Here is a 26,901-nt window from a genome sequence, read left to right as displayed (position 1 = left end):
ATATATATATGTATATATATATATATAGTAAAATGATCAGCACAATAGTTCTAGATAACACCCATCACCACATGCAGTTATAAATTTTTTTTGTGATGAGATATTTTAAGATCTACTCACTTAGCAACTTTCAAATATATACAGTAGTATTAATTATATACAGTCTATAATATGACAGCATTATTAATTATAGTCACCATGCTGTACATTACATCCCCAGGACAGACTTATTGTACATCTGGAAGTTTGTACCTTTTGACCATCTTCACCCATCTTGCTCACCCCCCATATCCTCTGTAATATTCAGTATTACAACTTATATAATCTATTCCCTTTTATCAGTTCTCTTCCTTAGAAAAAGTGCTTGCTGTCCAATAAGACATTTCATACAATAGCAAACTGGTACTGGACTCTACTTTGGTAAGAAATTTCTATTTAGTACAACCTCATGACTCTTAACTTCAAGTTCATCATATCAACAAACTCTAGTATCAACATCAATAAAACCTGATCTTTCAGGAGACAGGTCATTAAATGGTCCTTATCCAAGCCATTTTTTTTTTGCAAAGCCCATTGTCTAAGGAAGAGGGAGATAAATAAGCAGAAAGGATAATTCAACTGATCCTGGTTCAAATAAATATACTCCTTATTCCAAATTACTTAACTTCTTTAAGAACATTTCTTGTATTGCCTTCCTGGTTCCTGGACATTTATTTATACCTAAAGTCCTCCTCTTTTAAATCATTCATAGTGGGTGCAAAACTGGAACCAGTCATCCACACACACACACAAAACCTCAGATTCTGCTACTATACTATGGTTCCTTCTCAGAGATGTGGCCAAGGCCAAGATGTTTTTTTTTAAGTTGCTCTGAGAAGTGGCCGCTTCTCAGAGATGTGACCAAGACCAAGATGTTTTTAAAAAGTTGAATCTGACCCTCTAGATGTGAAGTTTCTGACTGTGACTCAGGCTGATCAGAAAAATAAGAAAAATATAAACTTCAGTGGTTACTATCAGGCCCCTTCTCACTTGCTCGTATCCTCATTCCCAACCTGGTTAGGAGCAGACTGAGGCTTGCCTTTGGGGTTGTGAATGCAAACCATGTGACCAGAGAAACCAGAAATGGCAAACTCTTACAGTGATGCCCTTCAGCTTCAAAGAGGGTTGTTTTTAAGTTTATAAAGGTCATGCCCATCGGTTTTTCATGGGTGTTTTTGGAGAATGATAGTCTCATAACAAACCAGTGAGAACTGTGCCTGGATGAGGGCAAGAAGTGCTGGAAAGGATCTGCAACATAAGCTCCAGTTCCCCAAATAAACCCAAGTTCACAAACAGAACCACCGCTGTACCTCAGTGCATTGCAAGCCTAGTAATGTGACATTTACCCTGTGAGCAAAACACACATAAAATAGTTCTAGGAGCTTCTATAGTTGTTCCAGTCCTTGCAGAACTTTGCTTCTGATAGTACACAAAAACTGTATTGTAGTATTATCGATGATAAGTGGGATTATTATCTAAAACATTGACTTGGCCATAGCCTTACTTCTTTCATTTGAATCTAGCATCATGCAGGCCAGTCAGTGGTTTTCATCAGGGAAGCCCATCCAACTTGCCCATAGACATTAATGAAAATGCAGATGTCTGGGACCTAAACCAGACTTCGTGAATCTTTTCACTTAATTTCTTGCATATTCTTTTAGGATCTATTAAGAAAGTCCCTTCTCTTTCTAGTTCAACTATCTGTAATGCATACAATTTAGTAGATTCTTATATTGACCAATTTTACTATTTTCTACATTCTTGATGCTCCGGCATCCAGAGCCTTGCTGACTTGCAGACTGGGAAGAGACTGGTTGATTCTTAGTGCTAGAAAACATAGTATATGACTTGCCCAGGAGACTGCCTTTTATATACAAACTTCACCAACCCAGAGCCCATACTCAGAGTCGCCTCCTTTATCTGGCTCATATATTCCAGGAGGCAATATCCCTCTACCTTAATCACCCCAGAGCCAGGTACCAGACAACTAGAGATGGCCCTATACCTTCAGAGTCCACTAAGATTATTCACACTAGCCAATCCTAAGCCTGCGTACTCTGTTTGGCTGGCCTGTGGAAACCACAGTAAAGGCTCCGATCCTGTTTCCCCCTCACCCCTTCTGTCTCCAGGCCAACTCCGTGCTTCCCGGCTGACCCCGCCTGGCATGGCATGACCCCACTCCTGAAACTGGCAGTGGGGATTTTTCCATGCGGCAGTCATCTGATCTTTCAGCCTCACCACACTGAATTATAATATAGCCTACATTTTAAAGCCATTCTGTTTATGCAAACTAAAATGAATATTTAAAAAAATGATACTCGAGCCTTACAGAGCTCAGAAATTCATACGGAGTGAACTTCCTTTTCATGGAATAGAATTATTTGCATATATTCACTAATAATCTGTTTTCCTTTTTACCAGAGTAGAACTGGAAAAATCTGATATGCAACCAACATCTTGCCTGAATGTCACATTAAGGATGATGCTTATTGAATCAGGAAGAGCAAGCCATTTTTAAGGACCTAATGTGGCTTTACTTAACGAAGTCAATGCCTACAAAGCCCCCAGGATAACTGGCCTGCTATCTAGCTTACAGTGCTCAACCTTACCGGTGGTAATGACCATCACTTCCTGGCATACCAGGAACCCAAGGTTATTTTGGGGACCCCAAGGGGTGAATTCACCCAGATGTATAGGTATTGCAGGTGAAATATTGTGGAGTTTCTCGAACTTGGTTTCCTTTGTCTTGGGATAGCAAGTAATAGAGGTAGTAGACATACAATCTGAGATTCCTTATGAAAACTTCCAGACAGAGAAGTTAATGTTGCAGTTATTCAGTTCTATATGGCTGTAGATTTTGCAAAGCATGCATAAGAATACATATGGTAAATTAACACTCTTCCTACGACTACGTAAATAAACAGGCCAAACCTAATGAGACACCTTATTTTGTGATCAAGACTGTCTTTATTATCATCACAAGGGTGAAGGTAGGGAGCAGAAGAATGTAAGGAAGAATTGTAAAAGACTTTGAAATTTAGTGGATGTCCTGGCTAGCTCGTCCATCTAGATAGCCCCTTCTTTTTTCTGTAACTAGGCTATTTTGCGAGGCTATAGAGATGGATGTAAACCTACAGAAACTGATGGTAATGCAAATGAGTCCTCTCCACAGAAATGCAAATTGTGTCCAAGGAAAAGTAACGGATTATCACCCTCTGGATATTCCAAGTTTTGCCTAGTTTTGTGTCCATTTTTTAAATTTATTTTCACATTACTTGTCAGACTACGAATATGTGATACTTTGCATCTCTTTTGAACTGGGTGTAATATCTTACTGATTCCCTCTCTAATAATTACAGTAAAATCTATGACATATCTTTATTTCATATCTGTGTGAGAGTCTTGATTATATCCTCTCTCAAAATCTAACTTTTCACCACTGAATAAAGATATGCTAACATTTTGTTTTTTTAAAAAAATGATACCAATCATATATACCTCTCTTAGCAGTTTTGAGTCATTCAGCAAATAACACTGAATGACTACTGAGTGCCGGGGATCCAAAGGTAGACAAGGACTGAATCACTGGCCTCACTCAACTTACATCCTAAATGGAGCTAACATTCACTCGGACAACATTTATCTAGCGTAAGTGACCAATATCACAAAGCTTTAAGGCAGAAAAAGAAAAGTACACGTATAAAATTCTCTCAAAGTAATCCTTTCTTTTTAAAAAATTTATTGGGATGACACTAGTTAACAAAATTAGACAGGTTTCAGGTGCACAATTACACACCGCGCTATTTGTACACCGTATTGTGTGTTCACCAACCCAAGCCACGTCTCCTTCATCACCATTTATCCCCCCACACCCTCCTTCGCCTCTCCCAGTCTCCTCCCCCCAGCAATTCCCACACTGTTGTCCATGCACGTGACTTTTTCTCTTTCTTTTTTTCTCAAAGTAATCTTTTCTAAATAAGTAATTACTGCTTATCAACACAATATGTCACCAAGTGAAAAGAATTTCAGAGGGAAATCACAGGTTTTACCTATAAATTAAGGTATGAGTATAAGAAGGTAGGTAAATCACTAGACTCAGAGTTGGAAGATCTGGGTATCTCTTGTTAGAAACACTGTGCTTTTATGGAAAAGACATTCTGCTCAAGTTATTCCAAATATGATTAAACACATGTAATTCTTCTGATCCTTAATTTTTTCACTTGTACAAAATAATAATACTAATTCCATGGGATTATAGTAAAACATGATACATGCCCAGAACACAGTAAATGCTCAAATAAGCGTTAGCTGATTTTATTAATATTACTTATAGATGCTCAGTTCTTGGTCAGTATTCAACCAGTGTTACTTATCTTTCCCCAAAGAGAACATGAAGAATGAAACATGTTTCAAATTTTTTCCTAAACACAGAAAACCTAAGATAATATTAGTAAAGTTCTCTCACTCATTAGGGAAAAAAAAAAATCTCATTGTGTAGAGAAGTTAAGACTGCACTGGAAATTTTACCTGTAGTGCAGGATTCCAATGCTGTATTATAAGTGAGACTGTACGAGCATATCCCTCTCTGGAAATCTTCCATGTATGAGCACCAGGTTGGGAATTACATGCCCCATTAGTACCTTATTACAAGTGACGACTGTGTAATTTCTGTGAGGCCAGAATACAGGATAACTAGAAATAGGGCACTTCTAAGAGAGATGGCTAGTCATCAAAAGCCCACAATGTCACAGGTGGCTCTTAGAAGGGATTCAAGGTCAAAGCTTCCCTGAAGTCAGTCATACTCTGCAGGTAGCCCTTTGGGTGCCTGTACCCTCCCCAACATGATACTCCTAATCAAAGAAGTGCTGGGTATATTCAATAACAGGCAGGGTCTCAAGATTATCACAGTTTAAATGGTATTTCACACTCATCTCTTTCTGCAACTCAGCTTAAGATTATCATAACACAACTTCATAAATGCAGAAGGCATTTTATCTTACTGCAGAATTAACTGACAAAATAAGCGATCGTAATTCCAAGGAAGAACTAAGATAAAAAATCACAGGGCAAATAAGAAAACTACAAGGTTAAATAAACTGCCAAGGCAAAGTTGTTCTAACGGGAAGATCACCTAGTGCCCATTTTCTCACAGGACTGGACTTAAAGTCATAATTCACCAGTTATACTTAGAACCTCCCACATTGTTTTGAATGTTAACAGCTAAGTGTTAACAAAAAAGTAAAGTTAACATTAATCAAGCATCTATGTCCCAAAGGCTATGTTAGGTGCATTACAGATATAACCTCAGTGTTGGAATTATTAACCTCCTAGTAAGATTAAAGTGGAATATGTTTGCATAATCTCTTTTAAAAGCATCATAAAGTATTTGAGGAGGTTTTCAGATTTTAAAAAATCACATTTTTTCTTGCTATATCAAGTTATAGAGAGCTACAACTAGAAATGTATATATATGTGTGTGTGTGTGTGTGTATATATATATATAATATATATATATAAAATGTAAATTTATTACCTAAATCAGGCTGGAAAGGTGCTCATTCATTCATTTAAATACTTACTGACCTTGAAGAACCAGACACCACATGCACACAACAAACAGGCACATACACACTTGAGTGTTTACTCAAGGCTGATAAACTGCAACCTAAGGAGAACAGCTCCAGGTAAACCTGGGAGTTTTGATTTGTTGAGAAGAGTCTCCAAGTGTGGTATGAGAAATACATGCCCTGGGGAAAAATACAGTAAGATATTCTCCTCTATCCTCCCCAACAAAGAGTTTCTCTAAATCAATGTCAAAGTCCAGTATTTAAGAACATAAATTTGAATAGGCACTACATTATTAGCCTGCCCAGAGCACTTCACGACTACCCAATGAGAATGCCCCTGTGTTTCAGGCTGGCAGTATGCACCATGACAAGTCATGTTGATCATCTCCTGCAAAATAACATGCTCAACACATTTGCCAAAATTGTGTCCTCGCCCGAGAAGCACCTGTCTTGTGAAAGAGCTGAGAAGTAGACCCACTACCTGACTTTCTCCGTGGCTCCTCCCGTTCTCTGCTTTGAAGGTGGACTTGGGTTTCCTGGACTTGAAGTTGCCCATGCTGGGTCGCAGCACGCCGTCCCCCGGCACCGTCTGCTCTACATGCTGGGGCTCTTGGGGCGGCACAGGCTCCTCTAGAAGAGCCTCGGCGCTGGGGTAATTTTCTTTATTGTCTTCATCTCTACAACAAGAAAGACCCAATTTAGAAAGCACCACAAAAAGTAACAAATTGCTGTTGGCCATACTCATTGCTGCTCTTCTTACAGGGACCTAGCAAGAATACTTTTAGTTTCTGCCTGATCAGTTTCACAGGAACCAGGATTTAAGAAATGTGGATTTCACTCTTTAGATTCCTCCACATTCCCTTCCAATCTTTGCTAATAGATACAACTTCTTGTAGTTGTAAGGTTGTGCATATGATTATATTTTTTTAACTTTTCACTTTAAGATGCCTTCATGCATATCATATTTTTCTCTCACTATAATAATGTATTCAGGTTAGATAATGTCATTCCACATTTATAGATTAAGACTCTAAAACCCAGAGATTAAATAAAGTGCTGAATAGACAGGCTAATACACCCAGACCTGGAGTGGTCAGGTAGGTCTCCAGTCTCTCAGACACGTGTCCTTGGTTCCAGCATGGGGCTTTCCTCCTCACTGACAAGTCTATAATCATCTCTTCACAACTTTCAGACACATTCCAAAGTTAAATGGAATCTATTTTAATAGGATGCATATCACCCCAATTAAATATAAGACATGGGTCAAATTTTTCCCAACCAAGCCATCTGAAAAATGTCCTCACTGCAAAGTCAAAATCCCACTGTCTGGGTTCTATCAGTGTAGCCTTGCTGGAGAAGACTGAATGGGCTGGCTTTGCCTGCATACATTCAGTGCTGGGATGGCGCTTTTCATTTTCACTCACCAATCAAATTCAATATACTATCATCCTGCCATTTCAATTTCCTCAAAAACAGTGACAAAATAACACTCTTATTGAAGTTACTTATCCCTCTTAGATCTATATGCATTTTGTTTTTTATTTTGCTATAATTCAGCAAACACCACGGACAAAACCAAATGGGGCACTTATTTATATGCTCGATATCATCATCCTTAACCTGCTGACAATCATCGGATACTAGATTAGGAGTGGCCACTTGCCCTGAGTAGTGTTTTGCTCTCCTGCAACCTGACATATAAGAGATTTTGGTAAGTTCAGTTAGGAAGCAATTCCTTGTGACTCAAGGACACATAAAGACAAGAGACAAGACCAGCAAAGGAAGGGTTTCTATGTCCACAGCTCAAAATGTCTTTTTATAAATAATAGAGATTAAATTAATTAAACTGATATCGGGAGGATGAACTCCAGTTAGCTTCTGGGAAAAGATCAAAGCAACCATCAAGATTGGAGGTCTGGCACATGACCAGGATGCAGGTGGGTAAGGCATGGAAATAAAGCTATAAGAACGGTTAAACTTAAGCCTCAGGTTGAGACAGGATAGTGAGAAGCTAAAAAATTTCCTGGCAAGTATAACAGGGAAACTGAAACAGAGAGCTGAAGACAATAGCCGGGCAATTTACAGCCAGATACAAAAAAGGTCACCTCCCAGGGATAACATCTAGGCCTCAGTTGTGTTTCAGCTCCAGGCCCAGAAAAGCAGCAAAACCAGGTGGTGAGGCCAGAACCAACTGCAGTGACTAAAGACCCCCTGCCCTGTCACTGACCCATCGGTGGAGACCATGACCCAGAAAGGACACACCTGGAGCACTGATGAACAGTCTGCTGAGACCCTCCCCTAAGATTTAAAGCCTCAATACAAAGGACCCAGCACGCACCCGCTCCTCCTCTGGGGAGCAGCCCACAGGATTCCCTTCTTCTTCCCCCACTTCTTCCCCCATGGCACGTGCCTCCTAAACTCTAAGGCAATGGGCTGTTGGCAGCATGTCCCCAAAGCTCCCTTGTCTCTGACTTCCCAGTGAGCTAAGGCAGCCCAGCCCAGGCTCTCCTGGTGCTTTCTCTATGCTAAGCCCTTCCTTGTTTCACCGTCCCCAGCTTTCACAGACAGACAGACGCTCACAGACACCTGGACTCCTGTTGTGAAGTCTTCCCCGCACAAAGCCAAGAGCCCAGCCACTAGAGCTGGCCCTAGGCAGACCCGCTCAGGGCCAGGCCCCTGTCTGGTATTAAGGTCAAACTTAGTGTTATCTGGTAAACGAAACCAAACAAATGAAATAATTTTTCAATATTAGTAACTAAAAAAAAAATCAATGCCAGTGGCACTAGCTAATATTTTCCCTTAAGATCATTTACAACTAAAAAAAAAAATTATGTCACTAATGGGTTTGGAAAACAACATCAAACCATGAGTTGGAACTACACTAGTTATTTGAAATGCATTTTTCTTCGAGGGAGAGCAGACTACATGATCCTAACATATGCCACTTTGGCATGTTGATCATTTTGAACTGAAGACAATCAAGGCCGAACAAAAAACTCAAGAAGAGCTTTTTACCTTCCCCTTAACTGTCTAAAAGAACTTATATTGAGGGCCTGTACCACGAGAGAGCTAACACAAAGGTAACTTTTTATATCAGAGACTTATCTGCATGTTCTGGCAAATATTTGTTTACTAAAGAACTGCTCTTGTCATCTTCCTGGGAATTATCTTCCTCCCCTTTAAGACCCCTGAAGCCTATTCCTTCTCCTTAGTTCAGAAATATAATCCTCAATTACCTGACCGCCAAACAGTCTCATATCTTTGAGGTTCCCACATGTACAAAATTAAATTTGTTTTTCTCCTGTTAATCTGCCTTATATCAATTCAATTATTAGACCTGTCAAAGAACCTAGAAGGGAAGAAGGGAAAATGTTTCTCCCTGACATCTCACTAAAAACAATACTCATCTTCATACTCTTGTTTTCCCAGGTGAGAAACAAAGGAAGAACAGCTGCCTTTACAGTAACCTAAATGTTTTCATTCAAGGAGGATTCTAGAACACCTGAGAATAAGGAAAAAAGTGATTTTTCAAATCTAAAATGACTTTTAAAATATCATTCCTAAAATAATACCTGAACTTTGTTTTTGTCCTACATTTTCAAGGTGCCTGATATTTATTCATCTCATTTACTTCCTTGACTTGAAAAGCAAAACAGGTGGGTGAGGGGAGCAAAAAGCATCTTCCTCCTGTTATTTAAATATAAAACCTAAATACAAAAGCCATCTTTAGAAATGTATTTCCAACCTATTACTGGTGCCTCAGAACTGACAAAACAGAAAAGTGCAGGTTATATAATTTATGCCACTACTTAATGGGATCAATCATAACTGAAAATGATCATGATGTTCGGAAAAGCACAGGAGTCCAACGGAGCGCACCATTTATCAGTTACATAGCCTGGGCGGGCCACACCCCTTCTTTGACCCCTGTGCATAAGAAGGATGTCATCTCTCCCTTGCAGAGATAATACAGTCTCTGTGAAATGCTTACCATAGAAAGTTGGTTCAAGTCCATAACCCAATAAATGGGAGCTATTGTTACTTTCAGCAAGGACTTATGCGAGTAATTATTTGCGAAGAAAATACTGAGGGCTCTTTTTAGTCTTCCCATACCTCCAGGATAAATTCCAAACTCCTTAGCAAGGTACACAAACCCTTTTAAATGGGTTTTTGTTTATCTCTGGAGCTTCCTTTCTTACCACTCCTGACCTCCGCACTCCTACCCAGCTCTCAGGAGTCCTGTCATCCTAAACTGCTTGCTGTTCCTTTGACTTGAATGATTTTTTTTTTCTACCTTCTGTTGGCTTTCTAGTAAGTTGTCCCTTCTGCTTGATGCCATCATCTTTTTATTGGCCTTAAGTCCCACCAAAAAAAAATATTTAAACGTCATGTGCCATGTGTAATTTTCTTCAGGAATTGATCCCAGAAACCTCAGGCTACTCAACCTTTTGAAGTGAACCCTCTGTCTACCCTGAGTAAAAGGGTACTTAGTGCACTGTAGTAGCATCATCTATATTTTCGCCTGTTTCTTCCAATGAACTAAATTCTGAGAGCAGGGATTGATTTGCCTTTCCCTACATCATATCCTGATGATGTATGTTATCCAACAAGTGGACTTCACAGTTGGACAAATTCCAAATTCTGCCTCATAGTTGTTATCTTATCTTGGATGTGCTATCATCCCTCTGAGCCTGTTTCTCCATCTACAGTATGAGGAGGGAAACATCAGCCTCCTTTCAACTGTCTGGATTACATAATAAAATGTATATGTAAGTGCTGGAAGCAGAGCAAATGTGAAGAAATGGTTAAGCATGGGGGTGGTTTGCCATCATACCATGAAAACCTTGATGACTAAGACCATACCCCAGATACTCAATGACATCTTTGGTGACTAAATCTAGAAACTCTTCCTTAAGGTTTATAATGGGAATATTGAGGTGGGTGAATCAATGTTTAATTCAAGTCATTTATTGAGCATTCTCTCCATATAAAAGGCACTGTCCTGAATGCTAAGGGTTGGAGTAGGGAACGTGGGGTCAGGGTATCCATAAGTGGACGAGACAAAACTTCCTTTAAGAGCTGATAATCTATTAGAAAAAGTGAGACAAAACAAATGATTAGAATTCAAAGAAGACACTACAGACACGAGACCCAGATGGTTTCTGTCCTTCCTAATTAAGATGTAAGCAACGGTGGGTCATACCTGAGACTGGCGCAATCAGTCTGGTCTTCATGTAGAGAGACGACTGTGTCTTCCTCACACCTGGGAGAAGAAACAAAAACCACATCAATAACAACTGTTTGCTGTAGCAGAAGCAGCCATAGTCCAGAGCTATTTTAAGATTAGCACAGTAAACTAAAGAACAGAATAATACTCACCACTCTCTCCCAAACCAGCTCTGATTCCCAACATGTCTACCAGGTAATGATATTAGTGATGCCATTTCATGTGGGCTTGAAAGCTCAGAACTAGAGGCCAGCTCTTTTTCCCTCTCCTCTGTTTCACCTAAGCTAATAAGATCTTTGCAAGGACCTAAGCATTCACAGCACTTGAAGGGACACCTGACACCAAGATTGGTGGCTCAGAAGAAACTCCACTGCATGTCTCTTGGCATTTCCTCTGCCTCAGGCAGTCCCAAAACACACCAGCTCCCATTAGGCCTACTCCATTGTCCTCCTGACTTTTTGACCCCCTTTCTTTTTACAAAACTTCTGAAATAACCTTGTGAAAAATACTGAAAAAATCTACATTGCCCCACACTGCCCAAGGAGATCAGAAGCAGAAACGTGCTCTCACTCTGCTGCAGGAAGGGGTCTTTGTGTGCCTGTTCTCAGCCACCCACAGCTCCCCACCCTACTCCACCATTCTCCAGCCGAAAATGCTTTTTTTCTTTTCTTTTTTAAAATATATTTTATCAATTAGGCTATTAGAGTTGTCCCAATTTTTCCTTCTTTGCCCCCCTCTACAAGGTACCCCCCATTCCCTCCAGCAATCACCCCCTTAGATCACGTTCATTGGTCATGCATATAAGTTCTTTGGCTTCTCCATTTCCCATACATGGTTAACATCTTCCTGTCTATTTTGTACCTACCAATTATGTTTCTTTATCCCTGCACCTTTCCCCCCATTCTCTCCCTTCTCCCTCTCAAATGATAACCCTCCAAATGATCTCCATATCTATTATTGTTTCTGTTCTGCTTGTTTGCTTAGTTTTTTTTTAGATTCAATTGTTGATGGTTATGAATTTATTGCCATTTTAATGTTCATAGTTTTGATCTTCTTTTTCTTAAATAAGTCCCTTTAACATTACTTATCATAATGGCTTGGTGATGATGAATTCCTTTAGCTTTATCTTGTCTGAGGAGCACTTTATGTGCCCTTCAATTCTAAATGATAGCTTTGCTGGATAGAGTAATCTTGGTGATAGGCCCTTGCTTTTCATCATTTTGAATACTTCATGCCAGTCCCTTCTAGTCTGCAGTTTCTTTTGAGAAATCCGCTGACAGTCTTATGAGACCTTCTTTGTAGGTAACTGCTTTTCTCTTGCTGCTTTTAAGATTATTTCTTTCTCATTAACCTTTGGCATTTTAGTTATGATGTGTCTTGGTATGGTCTTCTTTGTGTCTATCTTGTTTGGGATTCTCTGTGCTTCTTGAACTTGCATGTCTATTTCTTTCACCAAATTAGGGAAGTTCTCTTTCATTATTTTTCAAATAAGTTTTCAATTTCTCGTCCTTTGTCTTCTCATTCCAGCACACCTATGATTTGAATGTTGATATGTCTGAAGTTGTCTTAGAGGCTCCTTAGCCTATTCTTGATTTTTGGATTCTTTTTTCTTCTTGCCGTTCTGAATGAATGTTTTTTTCTTCCTTATGTCCCAAGTCATTGATTGTATTCTCAGCTTCATCCTCTCCATTGTTAGTTCCCTGCAAATTTTTCTTTATTTCACTTAGTGTAACCTTCATATCTGTCTGGGTCTTTTTTATGTTATTGATGTACCCAATGAGTTCCTTGAGCATCCTAATAACTAGTATATTGAACTCTGCATCTGATAAATTGTTTATCTCCATTTTGTTTTGTTCTTTTTCTGGAGATTTGTTCTGTTCCTTCATTTGGGCCACATTTCTTTGTCTCCTCATTTTGGCAGCTTCCCTATGTTTGTTTCTATGTATTAAGTAGAACTGCTTTGACTCCCTGTCTTAGTAGTGTGGCCTATTATAGAAAAGTGCATCCCTAAGCTGGATGGGGCGGAGCCTTAGTTAATCACCAGAGCGGGGGCAACCCATGTGAACCAGGTTGATGGAGTCTCCAACATAGTATCACCACTCTGTGGCTCTCTGTGGGGACGGCTCAGAAAGGGGACAATGCAGCTCCCTGGCCTATCAAGGTTTGTCCAGGAGGAAGCTTTCCCCCAGCACTTGCCCTGATGACAGACACTTCAGTCTCTCCCCATACGCAACTGGTGCCCTCCCAGCTGCTGCAGTGATGCTGGAGCCCAGAGTGAGAGAATCTGTGTAAGTCCTAAGTCTTTTTCAGGCCCTTTAAGAGAATACATGGAAAATCCCACAGTTTCTTCTACTGCCCCAATCCTCATTGGTTTTTACAGCCAGAAGCTATGGGGACTTATCTTCCTGACACTGAACCTTGGGCCGGTGGTCTGGTGTGGTGCTGGGGTCCCTCGCTCCAGATTTTTGTCCACCTGGTGTCCCTCCTGATTTTTATCCACCACAGACAGATGTGTGGTTGCCCATACCACATCTCCGCATCTCTGCATCTCTGTGTCTCTGTCCCTCCTACCTGTCTGGATGAATGTGACTTCTTTAATTCCTTGGTTATAGGACTTCCATATAGCTTGATTTTCTGATGATTTTGGGTGATAGTTGTTTTGTAGTTCTAGTTTTTGCTGTGGTCGAGTGAGGAGGTGAGCTGTGTTTACCTACACCTCCATCTTGCCAAAAAATGCTTTTTTCATCTTCAGATCTTATCCTTCACTGCCCAAGTCAGGTGTCACAAGCTCTGTGAACCTTCCTAGCCAAGTTCATCCACATGTCACATTCCCACTTTAACATGTAAAGGTTTCCTCTTCATTATGAGGTTTTATATAACCAACTATATCTTGCTTCATACTGCTGTGTAATTATTTTGCACCGCTGAGATCTTTTTAATTAATTCTATGAGAAGAAATAAGCATGATTTCTTTTTCTAGATATGCTGCCACAGTGCTGACGGTGCTACCCCAGAATAGACGCTCAATGAGTGCTTGAATCGAATCATTGACTCTGGCCCATTGGCTAGCCTGGTCCCTGAAATAACTTAACAAGTTTTTATTGACTTCCAGATGCTGCCTTAGGGATGGATGTCTTAAGGGGCTGTGCTTCTCAAGCCCCTTAGAATTTAGGACTGATCAGTCCGTTTTCTATTTCCAATTCACTGTGGATAGATACTTTTGTAAAAACGTCACAGGAATGTCAAATTCCTACAAATGTTGTTAAATGCTTGCTCCCTATCTCTATATTGTTCTTGTCTCAGACAAGTTACAAACAGTTTGGGGGCCCACACTTTGAGTAGCACCACTTTGAAAGGACATGAAGTTGAAAAGGACTAAGCCCTGCTTGAGATTTACAATGTAATATATAAGCAAAAATAAATAGCTACATATATAAACATAACTATAATATAGTATTTATACTATTTGATATCATTTAAAATTCTTAAATATTCCTTACCAGTAATGGTTTGTAATTTACCCATAGAATAAATTGATGAATGTTCCATCATCTTTCCTTATTATCTTTTAAATTATGGTTTTGTACAGAATTAAACAAAGGCCACCTATAAACTCTACCCCTCTCTACCTGATGAAATATTTGCTCACACTGACGGTTAAAAATAATTGGTTGACTTAACAAAATGCTTTTCTTAATGAAATGGACTAAATGTCCTCACTTTCTTGTGTTTGGACCTTTGATAACTGTCCATCTTACGGAAAACAGCAGTTAAATTCCTAAGTATTGCCTTCTCTTCCATTTGAGGCATTCACTTCACTCATCTGAGCTTCATAATCTAATAAAAATGTTCCCCAATAAAAGTTACCTAGCTAAGTAGAAAAACCAATGGAGAACAGAAATCTAGAATTGTTGCTTTCAAAGACTTAGAGTTCAACCAGAGGTTCAACCCCAGAGCTCAACAATACCTATTGTTTGGGAATTTGTCAAGAACTTATTTTTCTCCCCCTCATTACCTTTCTTCTCAAAGTACAATTAGTTAAAAATGGAAATTAAGCACCAGAACTTAGAAAGTTGCAGATGTTTTCTGAAGTATGAGGCCAGCCCTCATTACTTGATCCAGTTTTAAGGCCTACTAAACAACTTCAGCTGTCACACAAGGCAACGTAATTCCTAGCTCACAAACATAGCAATGAAACAGACCGTCCTCCTGCTTGCCTGTCACACACGTACAAGCTCCTCTAGTTCACCTGGGTTTTCCTTTTTAGATGAAGACTGTCAAGTTCTCTCAATTAACATCTCCTTTTTGATTGTTCTATTGATTCCATGCCCAGCAGCCCCTACCAGGTATATACTGGTCCAATTATAAAACTGGATTCCACAGTGGGAATCCATATTAAGATATCCTCACTCCTAGAAGGAAATCAGTTCTGACCAAGTGCCTAACTGGTCTTAGGCATCGTGTTCTCTTCTAGATTAGAGTCCAATACAGAAATTTAAAGACCAATCTCTTTAACGATCATCTTCCCAAACCGGGTATCTTCTAGTATAATGTTTTCCAAACTGTAAGTTGTGACCTATTAGTGGGTCGTAAAATTATATAGCAGCTACCAGCATTTTGTTGCTATTGTTGTTAGAGAAACAGGACAGAAAACATCAATATAGTAAGAATTAAGTGTTTTTACACAAAACTTGTTTAAATAAATTATGTATATACATGGGTGCTTGATTGCATTATAAAATGTTTTTCTTACCATTGTTTGTAGTAAAAAAAAAAAAATGTGAGCAGTGCCTCTGTTAAATTGCTTCCTTTGAAGTTCTCATCAACTAGATTCCAAGTCCCAGAGTTTTTACTTTGTGGTTGCCTAAACAATATGTGGATAATTTGTCCTTTCAATTATTTCTTTGTGAAATGCTCAGGGCTGTCAGCCTTTTCTCTGCTTAGACTTTTGCTTCCTCTATCAATCACAAACAAGAAAAAATATATGGTGCTTCAAAGCTCACCTTCTCTTTCACAGTGTCCCAATAAAGTCTGACAATGAAGTGGAAATTTCCTTCACACAAAAGGCTAAGGAATCACCCAGAATTCCAAGGTGTACAGCAATGACAGTGCTCGACCACACTAAGCCCACCAAATCATCTCTTCAGTCTATATTCCCAGAGGTTCATAAGAGAGGGAGGAAAACTTATTACTTAAAATAATGGTGGTGAAAGAAGTGCCCGTGAAGGTTCTCTTGTTTGACTTGTGGTAAATAAGAAGAGAGGTTGGTTATTAGGTAAAACATAGTCATACCAGGAAGAGGACTGTCATTCACCCTGGGGTACCATGTTCCCTGAGGGCAAAGTTGCAGAGGTACAGCCTGAAATCCTGGGAGAGTTCTCACAATGAACCATTTGCATTAGCACTACCTGGAGTGTCTGATTGAAATAGCAGGCTCTGGGCCCAACCCTATTCCAGCCCCACTAGAACTCTGTGAAGGATAGGGCCTGGAAATGTGAATTTTAAAACCAGTTGCCCTTCATTTCATATAACTAGTAAGCTTCTAAAAAGTTTAACACTGACCTAAAGGTTTACAATACCCAGACCAGCACTGGGCTGACTCCAATATAATTGCGCAGTCTAGGTTTCCACTTTGGGATAAAGCCTTGGAAGTTGGATTTTTTTGCAACTCCCCCATGCCCTTCCCCAGTTGATATTGATGATCACTTGGTTTAGAAAAGCATTGTTTCAGAAGATAACGAATTCACTGATAACTAAATCAGAATTCTTTGTTGCCCAGCCTTCATTTCAAATAGCAGGACTGCCCCGGCTGGTGTGGCTCAGTGGACTGAGTGCTGGCCTGTGATCTGAAAAACTGCCGAATTTGATTCCCAGTCAGGGCACATGCCTGGGTTGTAGACTCCGTCCCCAGTTGGGAAGTGTGAGAGGCAACCCACTGGATGTTTCACACATTGATGTTTTCTCTCTTTCTCCCTCCCTTCCCTTCTCTCTAAAATACATAAATAATTTTGAAAAAAAATCATATAGCAGGTTTGGCAGGACAACCTAGGAAATGATCATGGAAAAATGACAGATGAAAGGGCACTGCAGATACAGAAGGAAAGGCCAAGGCCATTCTGATCTTGGAAGATTGGGTAGAAAAATAAATTGAATTAGTCCAGAACTGAACAGATAGGATCAGTCTTGGGAAAAACTGGGAAGAGATTAAGATCTGTCCTTGAATCCTTCCCAATGCCCCTTCCCTTTGAACCTTATAAGGCCCCCAACTGGCCAAGCAGAACCCTATTAGGTTAGATAGACTATCTGATGACATAGCTTATATTAAAGTAATAATGACAACTTGAATCTACCTCCCAGGGGCACCGACTTTTTAATTTCCATTTTAATAAGAGTTATCACCAGAGGCCTTAATCCAAAAGAAATCATCTCTAGGTGGAATTTCAGACACTAAAGGAAATAAATGAGTGTGGGTAGGAAGAGGTAGGGTTATACAGGAGGAAGAGAAAATGATCTTGTATCCAAAATATCTAAGAAAGGCAAACACTTCCTCTATGTATGCCAAGTCCACACCCCAACATTTACTGAGCACCTACTACGTCTGTATCTCAGGATAGTGTATCCTGGTCCTGCTGGCTTTGGGGTTATGCCTAAAGAACGAATTAAAATGGTTCATATTACTGAGAGGAGGAGAAAATGTTATATTAAACAATGACTAGTTTTAAACAATCCTACTCTATGCTGTATTACACCTATGAAGTTTTTGGTATGTTTCAAATATGCTCCTTAGATTTTTAGATTAGCCAGATGGCATTCTAATTGTCACTCAGTGCTTTTTAAAATAAATCACTGTCACTCCTCTGAAAACAACAACAGAATCTTATGCAATCAGAATTCCTTGGGGAGTGGCCAAAGACAAGGTACCAGACTTTCCCCAGTATTTAACTATAAAACCTTTACCAAAAACAAAACAAAACAAAAAAATTGTCCATGTGAAATCTGGAACTAATTGTCTCCATTTTAAAGCTGTTAGTCCTATAGCTGACTCTGGGGATCTGGCCACACAGGGCTCACAAGAAGCAGGCCCAGACAGCACTTGGTCCTTTTAAACACAGAAACGGGAAGAGGAGCAGTACCTGTGCACCTGAGCCAGGAAGTCCCACCTCATTTTTGACCAGCATACGTCAGGGGGCATCTTTCCCTACTTTGAGGCTTTTAGAAAATGCAAAGTGGCACACATTTACCAAGCAATCTCATTATCAGGATATACGTCCAATGAGTATTTTATATCACATCTTCTAAATAAAGTCACCCCTGGTTGTTGTTTGTTTGTTTGTTTTAAGTAACTCCACTTAAGCCCAAAGCTCAAAACTAAGATAGAAGCAATTCCAGAGAAACAAAAGAACATAGAAAACAACAAGGCCTCGGGTGTCCTGAAGAATTTTACCTCTTTATCACTAAGTCACTGTGACAGTGGTAAGACTTGAAACTCACAAAATATTTAGTTCCACATTTACTTGCCTGTTAGGAAACTTTAGCAAACAGCTCCCAAGTTACTGGGCTTCCACTATTAAACTTGCAGCATTTTCTTATTGTAGTTGAGTATAAAACCTTATATACACTTTTTCCTAAAAAACTGTTTACAGTGACTTCTACCAAATGGTCCCAGAAGTAAATATCATGAGTTAGCCTAGAGAAAAACTGTTAATAAAGTCTAAGTATTCCTTATGTATATGTATACATGTAAATTATATATAAATTACATGCAGTTTTAGCACAATATACTACCAATTTTTAAGATATATGTATAGTATTATATTAGAAAAGCATATTAATAGGGATGACAAAAATTTAAATCATGAACTATAAATAGCTAATAAAAAAATATTGTGCCTGCTAGCCTGGAGTAAAATATTACACTCCTTCATTCTATGTTTAAATGGTGTTAGCCGCCCCAATCAACACTTTAACCATAGGACAAGATGACTCATTCTTCTTATAGCCATATCTTTGAAGTCAGAAGGCAAAAATGACAAAAGGACATGCAAGAAAAGTTTACTCTGCTGTGTTTTAAAAATCTGAAGACGGAGAGGATAAGTTTAGTCTGCTTATCACATGCTGGAATTCAACTCAAGTCATCATACATCCATCTATTTGCTGTAAATGTATACAACGTACTCCATGAAAACTGACACCAATGTTGGCAAAATACAACAGAGCTTCCTTATGACATGTATGACATGTCAAATAGATTTTTTTCTTAAAAATCTGAGCTCCAGGAACACGTATCATAGTGCAGTGAGCTCCAGCAAGCTATTAGTTTGTTTTAATCTCTCTCCAGGAGCTGCTAAAAGGCTAATTTGAACCTGTAAAGATTTCTGGGCCCCATCAGTCGGCACCTCCCCAGCCCCAGATTACAGGAGACAATGCATCTAATACGAAGAGTGGCTGGGGACAGCGGAGAGTACGTTCATGATAGTTGCTTCCAGAGAAAGGCATGCAAGTCTTATTTTAATGGCAAGAATCACTTACTCTGTTAGAGCGGTGCTGCTGAAGGAATTATCCTGAAGGCTGAAACAGAAACAAGAAAACATCAGCCAAGTCGGGCGGGGGAGCCGCCTCCCTGATCTCTCTCCGGGAGTTAGAGCACATACACAAACATGGCATTGCAAGGCAAATCTCAGGGCTCTCCCGGCACGCTCGCTCTACCTTGGGCTGCTGTCTGCACATGCTCGTAACGACACCCCCAGCAGGGGCCCAGACGCCCGGCGAACCACAAAGCCCGGCAGCCCCCGAGGCTGCCAGGACAGATCTGGGCGGGGCGGGGTGAGAGGCCGAGCAGGGACCTGGGAGCACCTGGAGAATTACCCCGCGACCCCAACCTTACCAGCCCGCGCCGCGTTTACTCCAGGCCTCTCCGTGCCAACCACCCCCAGTGCTGGCAATAGGAAAGCCCAACTGTCTCTGCCTAGGTGCCGAAATCCCCGGGGGACTTGCTTTCTTGCAGACGTCTCCTACCAGTTTCACAGAGCTACCCCCTCTAGAGATGGGAGCTCGCAGAGCTTCATCCTACGTTCAGAAAAAGCCGGGAGGGAACCAGAAGGGAGAGGGGGACAAGGATGCTGTTTTAGTTTTATTTTATTTTTTTTTATTTGTGTGTTGGTTTTATCGGTATTGCCCAGGAAAAAGCGGAGCCTCTGAAGGAGGGCTCACAGCATCACACCCAATCTGCCTGCACTCTTTCAGTCCCTCGGAGGAAGTGCCCGGCCCCGGGACAACAGAGCTGTGAATGAACCCACGCAGGGCGAGGAGAGAATTTATTGCAAGCATTAGCTGGTGACTGAGGGGGACTGTGCAAGAGGTGGGGCTTCCCACGCCCAGGCAGCTCTCCCGAGCTCTGCTGCCAAGCACCTTACAAAGATGAGAAACAGCATCCACAAACGCTCTCCCCTATAAATAAAAGCAGCCCTGTTGGGGGAAGGGAAGACTTGTCAGTCCCCACTTGCTTCGTCCTGGAGATGTTTGTTCTGCCCTCTTTCCATTGTTCATTTCTCTTGCCAGCTTGACCTTGGTATGGAACGAACCGTCATTTGTGAAAGATGCATATTTTGAATTTTGAATTAAGAAGACCCATTCCCCCACTTTTTAACCTTTCCACTCTCAGAAGCAGCTGAGATGGTGGTTTTTAGTCAAACTACATAAGCAGATGAATTTTAATTTATAATTTAAAAAACTCAAATTCTTATTTTTAGATAATTAGAACAATTACCCAAAACTTGGTGATAAGGGGGAAAGCCTGACTTTGCAGTGTCACACTGAGACATTGTGTCAGAGGTCCATCCCAAGGACTACTTAATTCTCTCAGATAATGTGCTTTTGCTTGACTTTGCTATTCACTAGTGGTTAGACACTGTAGAGTTATATGGTCGCTTGTACTTTTTGTCCAGTCTGTAGGCAGGAAAATATAACTTGGACAGTGTAGTTTTATTGCCTTGTGCCACTTTAACCAACTTTGCATCTAACCAAACAATCTGATACCAACATTCTGTCCAAATGCTTGTAAATGCTCAGATCCTCAGAATGCTCTTGGAACCAATGGCATCACCATCTTATACGTTCTCCCATTAATACACAAATACGTCCCTGATGTGGGCCTATGTTTGCATGAGAGTCATGTTTTCAACTTTTCAAAGTTATACTTTGAAAAATCAAAATAGATTTTTCAAAGAAAAACAGACTTCATTAAGGTCCTTTGCAATTTTACTTTCCTCTTTTGGTATCTTTGTAAAAGTAGCTGACTAACAGCCTAAGTGGTCTTAGACCTGAACGCTGTTGACTAAATAAGTTTAGAAATATTTATCCCTTGAATGATTAAAAATACTATATACAGGCTACAACCTCCTATGAGCTAGGTTCAGGAGTGTTAGGCATGACCTCTTCTTTATATATGTGTAGTCATTATTTAGCCATTACCAATTAAGGTCTATTCTTTCTGTTTTATTGATGCTGATAAGAGGTAAGTCTATAATTCGGCTTCTTGGCTTTAACGATTCAAAGGTAGCCAGTTTTCAGAAATTCTTAATGCAGAGAAAGATGGTACTTTTCTCATTTACACATTCCCAGTGAACCACCTGGAAGCGAAAAATGTCTCAGCTGTGAAACGGGACTTAGACAACCATATGAATAATATGGGCCCTTTGAAAATAACATGAAATAACAGCTATATAAAATACGTGCAGGTACTCAATAATGTCCACAGAAAAGGAAAAAGAATTCTCAGCAGCTTGTGATTGGTATACCCCAAAAATTAGAATTTAGGTTAATAGCATTCATAGCAATGAAAATAATTTGTTGGTATAGCTAATTACCATTTTTAAAATGTCCCAGAAAAAAAAAAAGGTGATTTGTCAGTATGCAAAAAATAAAAAAATCAACCATTTTAATTTTTACTTCCTCATTCTTTTGACATTATTTGTTTTCATATTAAATCAGGTTTGGACATTATCTTTATAGTGTCTGGGGCCTTGTTTTGTTTTGTTTTGATAATCTGAACTATTCAACTTGGAACAGATAATACTGATGAATAATCATAAAACATCTGGTTATTTTAAAGACCTTGTTTGACTAAGTAGGAGTTCAAGCCGAGTTCAAAAAGATAAACAGAGAAACTAATATTGGAGTTATGGAAGAAGGAAGTTCTAGACCAGGGTTTCCAAAAGTGTCTTCAGTAAAATTCTAGTCTACTTAATGGTTCAAGAAAAAGAAAAAGAAGAGTTACATGGTAAAATATAAGTTTTTAAAAGGATGTATACTATAAATTCACAATGCACATTAAACTACAAAGAAAAGTATTCCATTGTTTTTTAACTGATGTTTCCCAAACCCATTGAAGGCAGAAAAATTTTGTTAAATATATTAACATTACATTGAACTGGGAATTTTGAGAATAGCTACTAACTATATTGGAGAAAAATGCAAAACAGATTAACTGGTATAATTATTCATTGAACAACTGAATGAATGAAAAGATGATGCTACATGCTTGTCACTAGTCCATAGCTATGAATAAGACACACATTCTTGTCATCATGATGTTTTTAGAGTAATTGTGTGTGTGTGTATAAATATATATAAAAATACATGATCTGTATATTTTATATATAACCTTATTTTATACATTGTAAGTAGAACGAGGGACAATTAAGATGCTAGGTTTAAATATGGTTAATTCATTTACATGTTAGAAGTTATAATGTTTTACTTCATCTATCAGTGCTCCTGAAACCAACATCTAAACTTCATATTTAATAATAGTCTCTTTATTGTTTTTTTATTCTAATGTATTGACTTGGTTATTCTCAAATACAAATATAAAGCAATAATGTAGCGGTCAAGAAGGAAATATACAGAGTTGCCAGAGTTTAAGGCCCATCACTCACTAGTAGTTTGAACTCAGACAATCACTCCATGCCCAAGTTTTCTCATCTGTTCAATGGAGACAATAATAAACTATGTCATGGATTCTAATAAAGATTAAGTGACATCACTGAAAACAACAACAAAAAGGTCAAGACATGCTATTATTATCATTTTATTATTATTGTAATGAATAAGAAAATATAAAAAGTTGGAAACAGGAATGTCAAACTGCTGTACTTGGGTAATAAGCTTACAGATGATATTTTCTTTCTATTTTCCATAATGGCACAGTGTTTACATAGTTTTTTTAAAATAAAATAAAAATAAAAACTTTACTAAATGTAGATGGGCTGCTATTAAAATGAAATGAGCTCCATCCAGAATGGCTTTGTGCTCACTTTATAACTCTTTGATTTAAAATACTCGCACATCCCTGGAGGAACATTCAATTCTGAGAAATCACTTTCTGCAAGATGCTGTGGCAAGGGGCCAGAATCTTTACAATGCCAGGAAATCAACAGAGGCCTGCTCTACTGGCCTGGACACGGTGACTTGTACTTTTCCTGTGAGGACCCTTGGGAATGACCAGGCTTCCCTGTGGAAAGAGAGGAGTTCTGCCTAAAAATATAATTTTCCATAAAGAAAGTTACCCCCAACTCGGTCCTCTAAACTTTTCCCTCAACAGCTCCAATACCTGATTCCGTAACTAGAGAGGCTTCATTATTGGACTGGCCAAAGATACCAAGGGAGCAAAGTTGTGATGCCAAAAATATAAACTTACGGAGGACTGGTTATGATATTGGTCTCCATCAAACATCCTTTCCTAATTAATGCTAGTGTATAGCAAATCCACTTTTGTCTGGCAATCCCTCTGATTCATCTGACAACAAATGCAGATACTACGTAAATTGACTGCTTAGTGAAATTTCAGTTTTTGCAAACGACTCAGGGTTTCATGAAGTCCACGGCAGTGATGTTGGAGAGTAGCTGGAGTCACAATCAAAACCAATGACAAGTAAGGTTTTGCCAGTAACAACCAAAGCACAAGAAACTGACAAGGACGGGATAAGTCAATTCTAAAGGGAATGATATCAAAGGGTTAAAAGTAGAAAATAGTTTTGGAAAAATTTATGAAGCCCTGAATCTTTAAATGTTATCTTTTTTATAATTTTGCAGTGAGTAGCCAATATGAGATGAAGTTTATCATTTTAAGCTGAATATTTTTCAGAAAAATTATACATATATCCCTTTCAATGGGCATGATTCATTCTTTATTGTATCTAAGAATTAGTTCACTTTTACAATTATATCCAAAATATACATTTAAGACATTTTTATAATTTCTTTCCTGTTTACCATGATCTACCAGGTCCTGTGTGCTCTGGCCCTAGGGACAACTTTGACCTCACTTCCTATCACACTGGCCTCCCTGCTGTTAGTACAACAGGTGAACTTGATCCATTCCTAGGACTGTTGCACTTGTTCTTCCCTTTGCTGAGAACACCACCCCCAGGCCTGCTCGCATGTGCTCCCTCCTGGAAAATTTCGCTGCCCACACTCCCTAAATTAGCAGCTCCCAACACTTTATCCTACTTTATTTTCTTTATAGAACCAGTCACTACCTGATGCTTAATACTAGTCTATTTGTGTTACAATTGCCTCCCCCAGTACAATGGGAGCTTTTTGAGGACTGTATCCTCAGGGATGAATTATTTAGTAAATATTTATGGAATGAAATGAATGAGTGAGTGTATATTTAATTCCAGTTTTTGTTAAATAGATCCTTTTTTTAAAGATTTTGTTTATTTATTTTTAGAGAGAAAGAAAGACAGGGAGAGAAATACCAATGTGTGGTTGCCTCTCGCACACCCCCAACTGGGGGCCTGGCCTGTAACCCAGACATGTGCCCTGACTGGGAATCGAACCTTGTGACCCTTTGGTTCACAGGCCAATGCTCAATCCACTGAGCCACACCAGCCAGGGCCAGTTCCAGTTTTTCAAGGTAAAGTTCTATTCATCCCTTATTTTCCTATTTCATTGTAACACTAACTCCTGTTTTAAGTGATTTACTTTAAATGGGCTCTTTCTAAGACAAGTTATCTTCAGGTAATTAGGCTTTCCTATATGAGATACTCCTTCCTTTGCTTTGCAGAGGAAACAAACAAATATGCTGTTTGGCCAACATGGTTGATGGTACTGGTTGCTGAGAATATTGTTTCTGAGGTATGGTCCCAGTCTAGCCAGAAAGAGCACTGCGATTAGCTGATTAGCAGTGTTTGTTATGGGTCAGGATGAAGGCATGGAAGCAAAATTATTGACCTAGAACATCTTATTGAAAAAAAAGTTTTTGTGGCAAAAACCCCCACATTTTATTATCAACTTTAAATTAATTTTCAGATAACTAAATGCATCTTATTGATGTGATTCTAGAAATCACAGGAGTTATCTGGTCTCATTTTTTTAAATATTTTATTTATTTATATTTATTGATTTGAGAGAGAGAGATTGATTTGTTGTTCCACTTATTTATACATTCATTGGCTGACTCTTACATGTGCCCTGACAGGGGGTCAAACCTGCAGCCATGGAGTATAGGGAAGATGCTCTAACCAACTGAGCTACCTATCTAGGACCTAATTTTTTTAATACCTAAACTTGTGCCAGGACACCGCCCCCCGCCAAAAATGCTGCTTAAAACCTTCATGGACCAGAAAGTTATACCTCACAGACTCATTTATTGGACTCCACTAATTCTTGAAAAAAAAAATTCCACTTGAGTCTTTCCTTGCCTCCTGTTATTTTACTGGAGGCTGAATGCCCCTTAAAATTATCAAATTCATCTCCTGTTCTCCTGGCCAGATAGTGCATTCCTCATGTAGATATCACATGGCATGACTTACAGTCCTTTCGGCATCTTTCCTATTGTATAGCACTGGATAAAGTGTGATAATGTCCTCTTAAAGTACAGTTGCTACACTATTGCTCACACGTGGTTTGTTCAGTGAAGAGTGAATGAAATGGGATTTGCACCTTCTTTTTAAACATTATACTCTTGGTGGTGACCCAAGTTCATTGAGTAGTTTTGGCAGTTACTTCATATAGGAGACTCAGATTGTTGCAGTCAACTGCTAGTCCAACATCCACATCTGTGCCATCCCAGCTTTGCATGTATTTCTGTGAAATTCTATATTCCTTTGTCTGACATTTTATGCTATTAAATTCAACCTTTCAGACCTTTAAGAATATATATTTTAACAAAAATTATGTTGGCTGTCACATCTAGTTTCATATAATCACTACTCTGTGGATATAGTCCTTCCCAAAACGTGGAGTATACAATAAATATACTTCTAATAAGTTCCTTGCTTATGTAATCAGGTGAATGTATTAATTATTTAATATATAAAATTTCAGCCTATTTTAAATTATTTTACTTTAGAAATGGTAAGCAGAAAGAGAAAAAATGAGAAAAAAGATTTGGGCCAAATATTTGGGATGGGCTGAGGGTGAGTGATAGCAAAATGTGGGATCCAGGGTTACAAGGTAGCAGCATAAAGGCACAAATCAGTTCAAGATCAGAGTGACATTTCTATCCTGTTCAGCACCTTCTTCCTTCCAGCAAAGGTACAGTTAAGGCTCTAGGCAAACACGGATTGCAATCAATTCAGTGAGTCATCCAGTTGAAGAAGAACAGCCTCATGCTTCCTTGGACACAAATAAGCAGGAAACATCCAAGATACCTGGGGCCCACTAAGGAAAGCCTCCTCTGTTCTATAAAGAGTAAAGGGTATTTCTCTCCCCATATACCCTCCTACACCTTAAAAAAATGTTTTTAAATTTTTGTTCCCCCTTCCGTGTTTCCATTTACTACTTTTTTATGTTTAAATCTTGATAGCATTCACTTTGTACACGACATCAGAGCTTTGGCCCATGTAAATCTGCCTGCACTTCGACTGGCAATCACTTTACATAAATGCTTTGTGCTCACAACATGATATTCTGCATCTCTTTAAAATTCTCTACCCATGGACATTGTTCTGGTTGCCTATAGTCTTAATGGCTTCAAACAAACAGTTTATTTAGCTCTTGACTTTGAGAGTTAGGAATTTTGGAAGAGCTTAGCTGAGCAGTTCATCTCTGGTCCATGTGGTA

The 26,901-nt window shown here is 39.2% G+C and overlaps 1 protein-coding gene across 3 annotated transcripts in view; it reads right to left on the bottom strand.

Moving 5' to 3' along the window:
* The window catches only part of FAM13C (family with sequence similarity 13 member C), a 121,091-nt gene extending 101,337 nt beyond the window's left edge, over positions 1-19,754 (bottom strand). The window contains exons 1-4 of one of the 3 annotated variants that reach the window (XM_054572760.1): positions 19,718-19,754; positions 19,363-19,401; positions 10,810-10,869; positions 6,088-6,283 (exon numbers count right to left, since the gene is read on the bottom strand). In XM_054572760.1, the coding sequence (XP_054428735.1) occupies positions 6,088-6,162 (75 nt within the window). In that variant the 5' untranslated portion in view covers positions 6,163-6,283; positions 10,810-10,869; positions 19,363-19,401; positions 19,718-19,754. The other 2 variants (XM_054572759.1, XM_054572757.1) reach the window with 2 other exon arrangements.
* Between the last annotated feature and the right edge of the window lie 7,147 nt (positions 19,755-26,901).

This window comes from Pteronotus mesoamericanus, unplaced genomic scaffold, assembly GCF_021234165.1.
Source record: "Pteronotus mesoamericanus isolate MK-2021 breed Mesoamerican mustached bat unplaced genomic scaffold, CSHL_Meso_final contig_24, whole genome shotgun sequence".
Lineage (NCBI taxonomy): Eukaryota > Metazoa > Chordata > Mammalia > Chiroptera > Mormoopidae > Pteronotus > Pteronotus mesoamericanus.
Note: the sequence above shows the minus strand (reverse complement) of the source record. Positions and strands in the feature narration are given on the sequence as shown.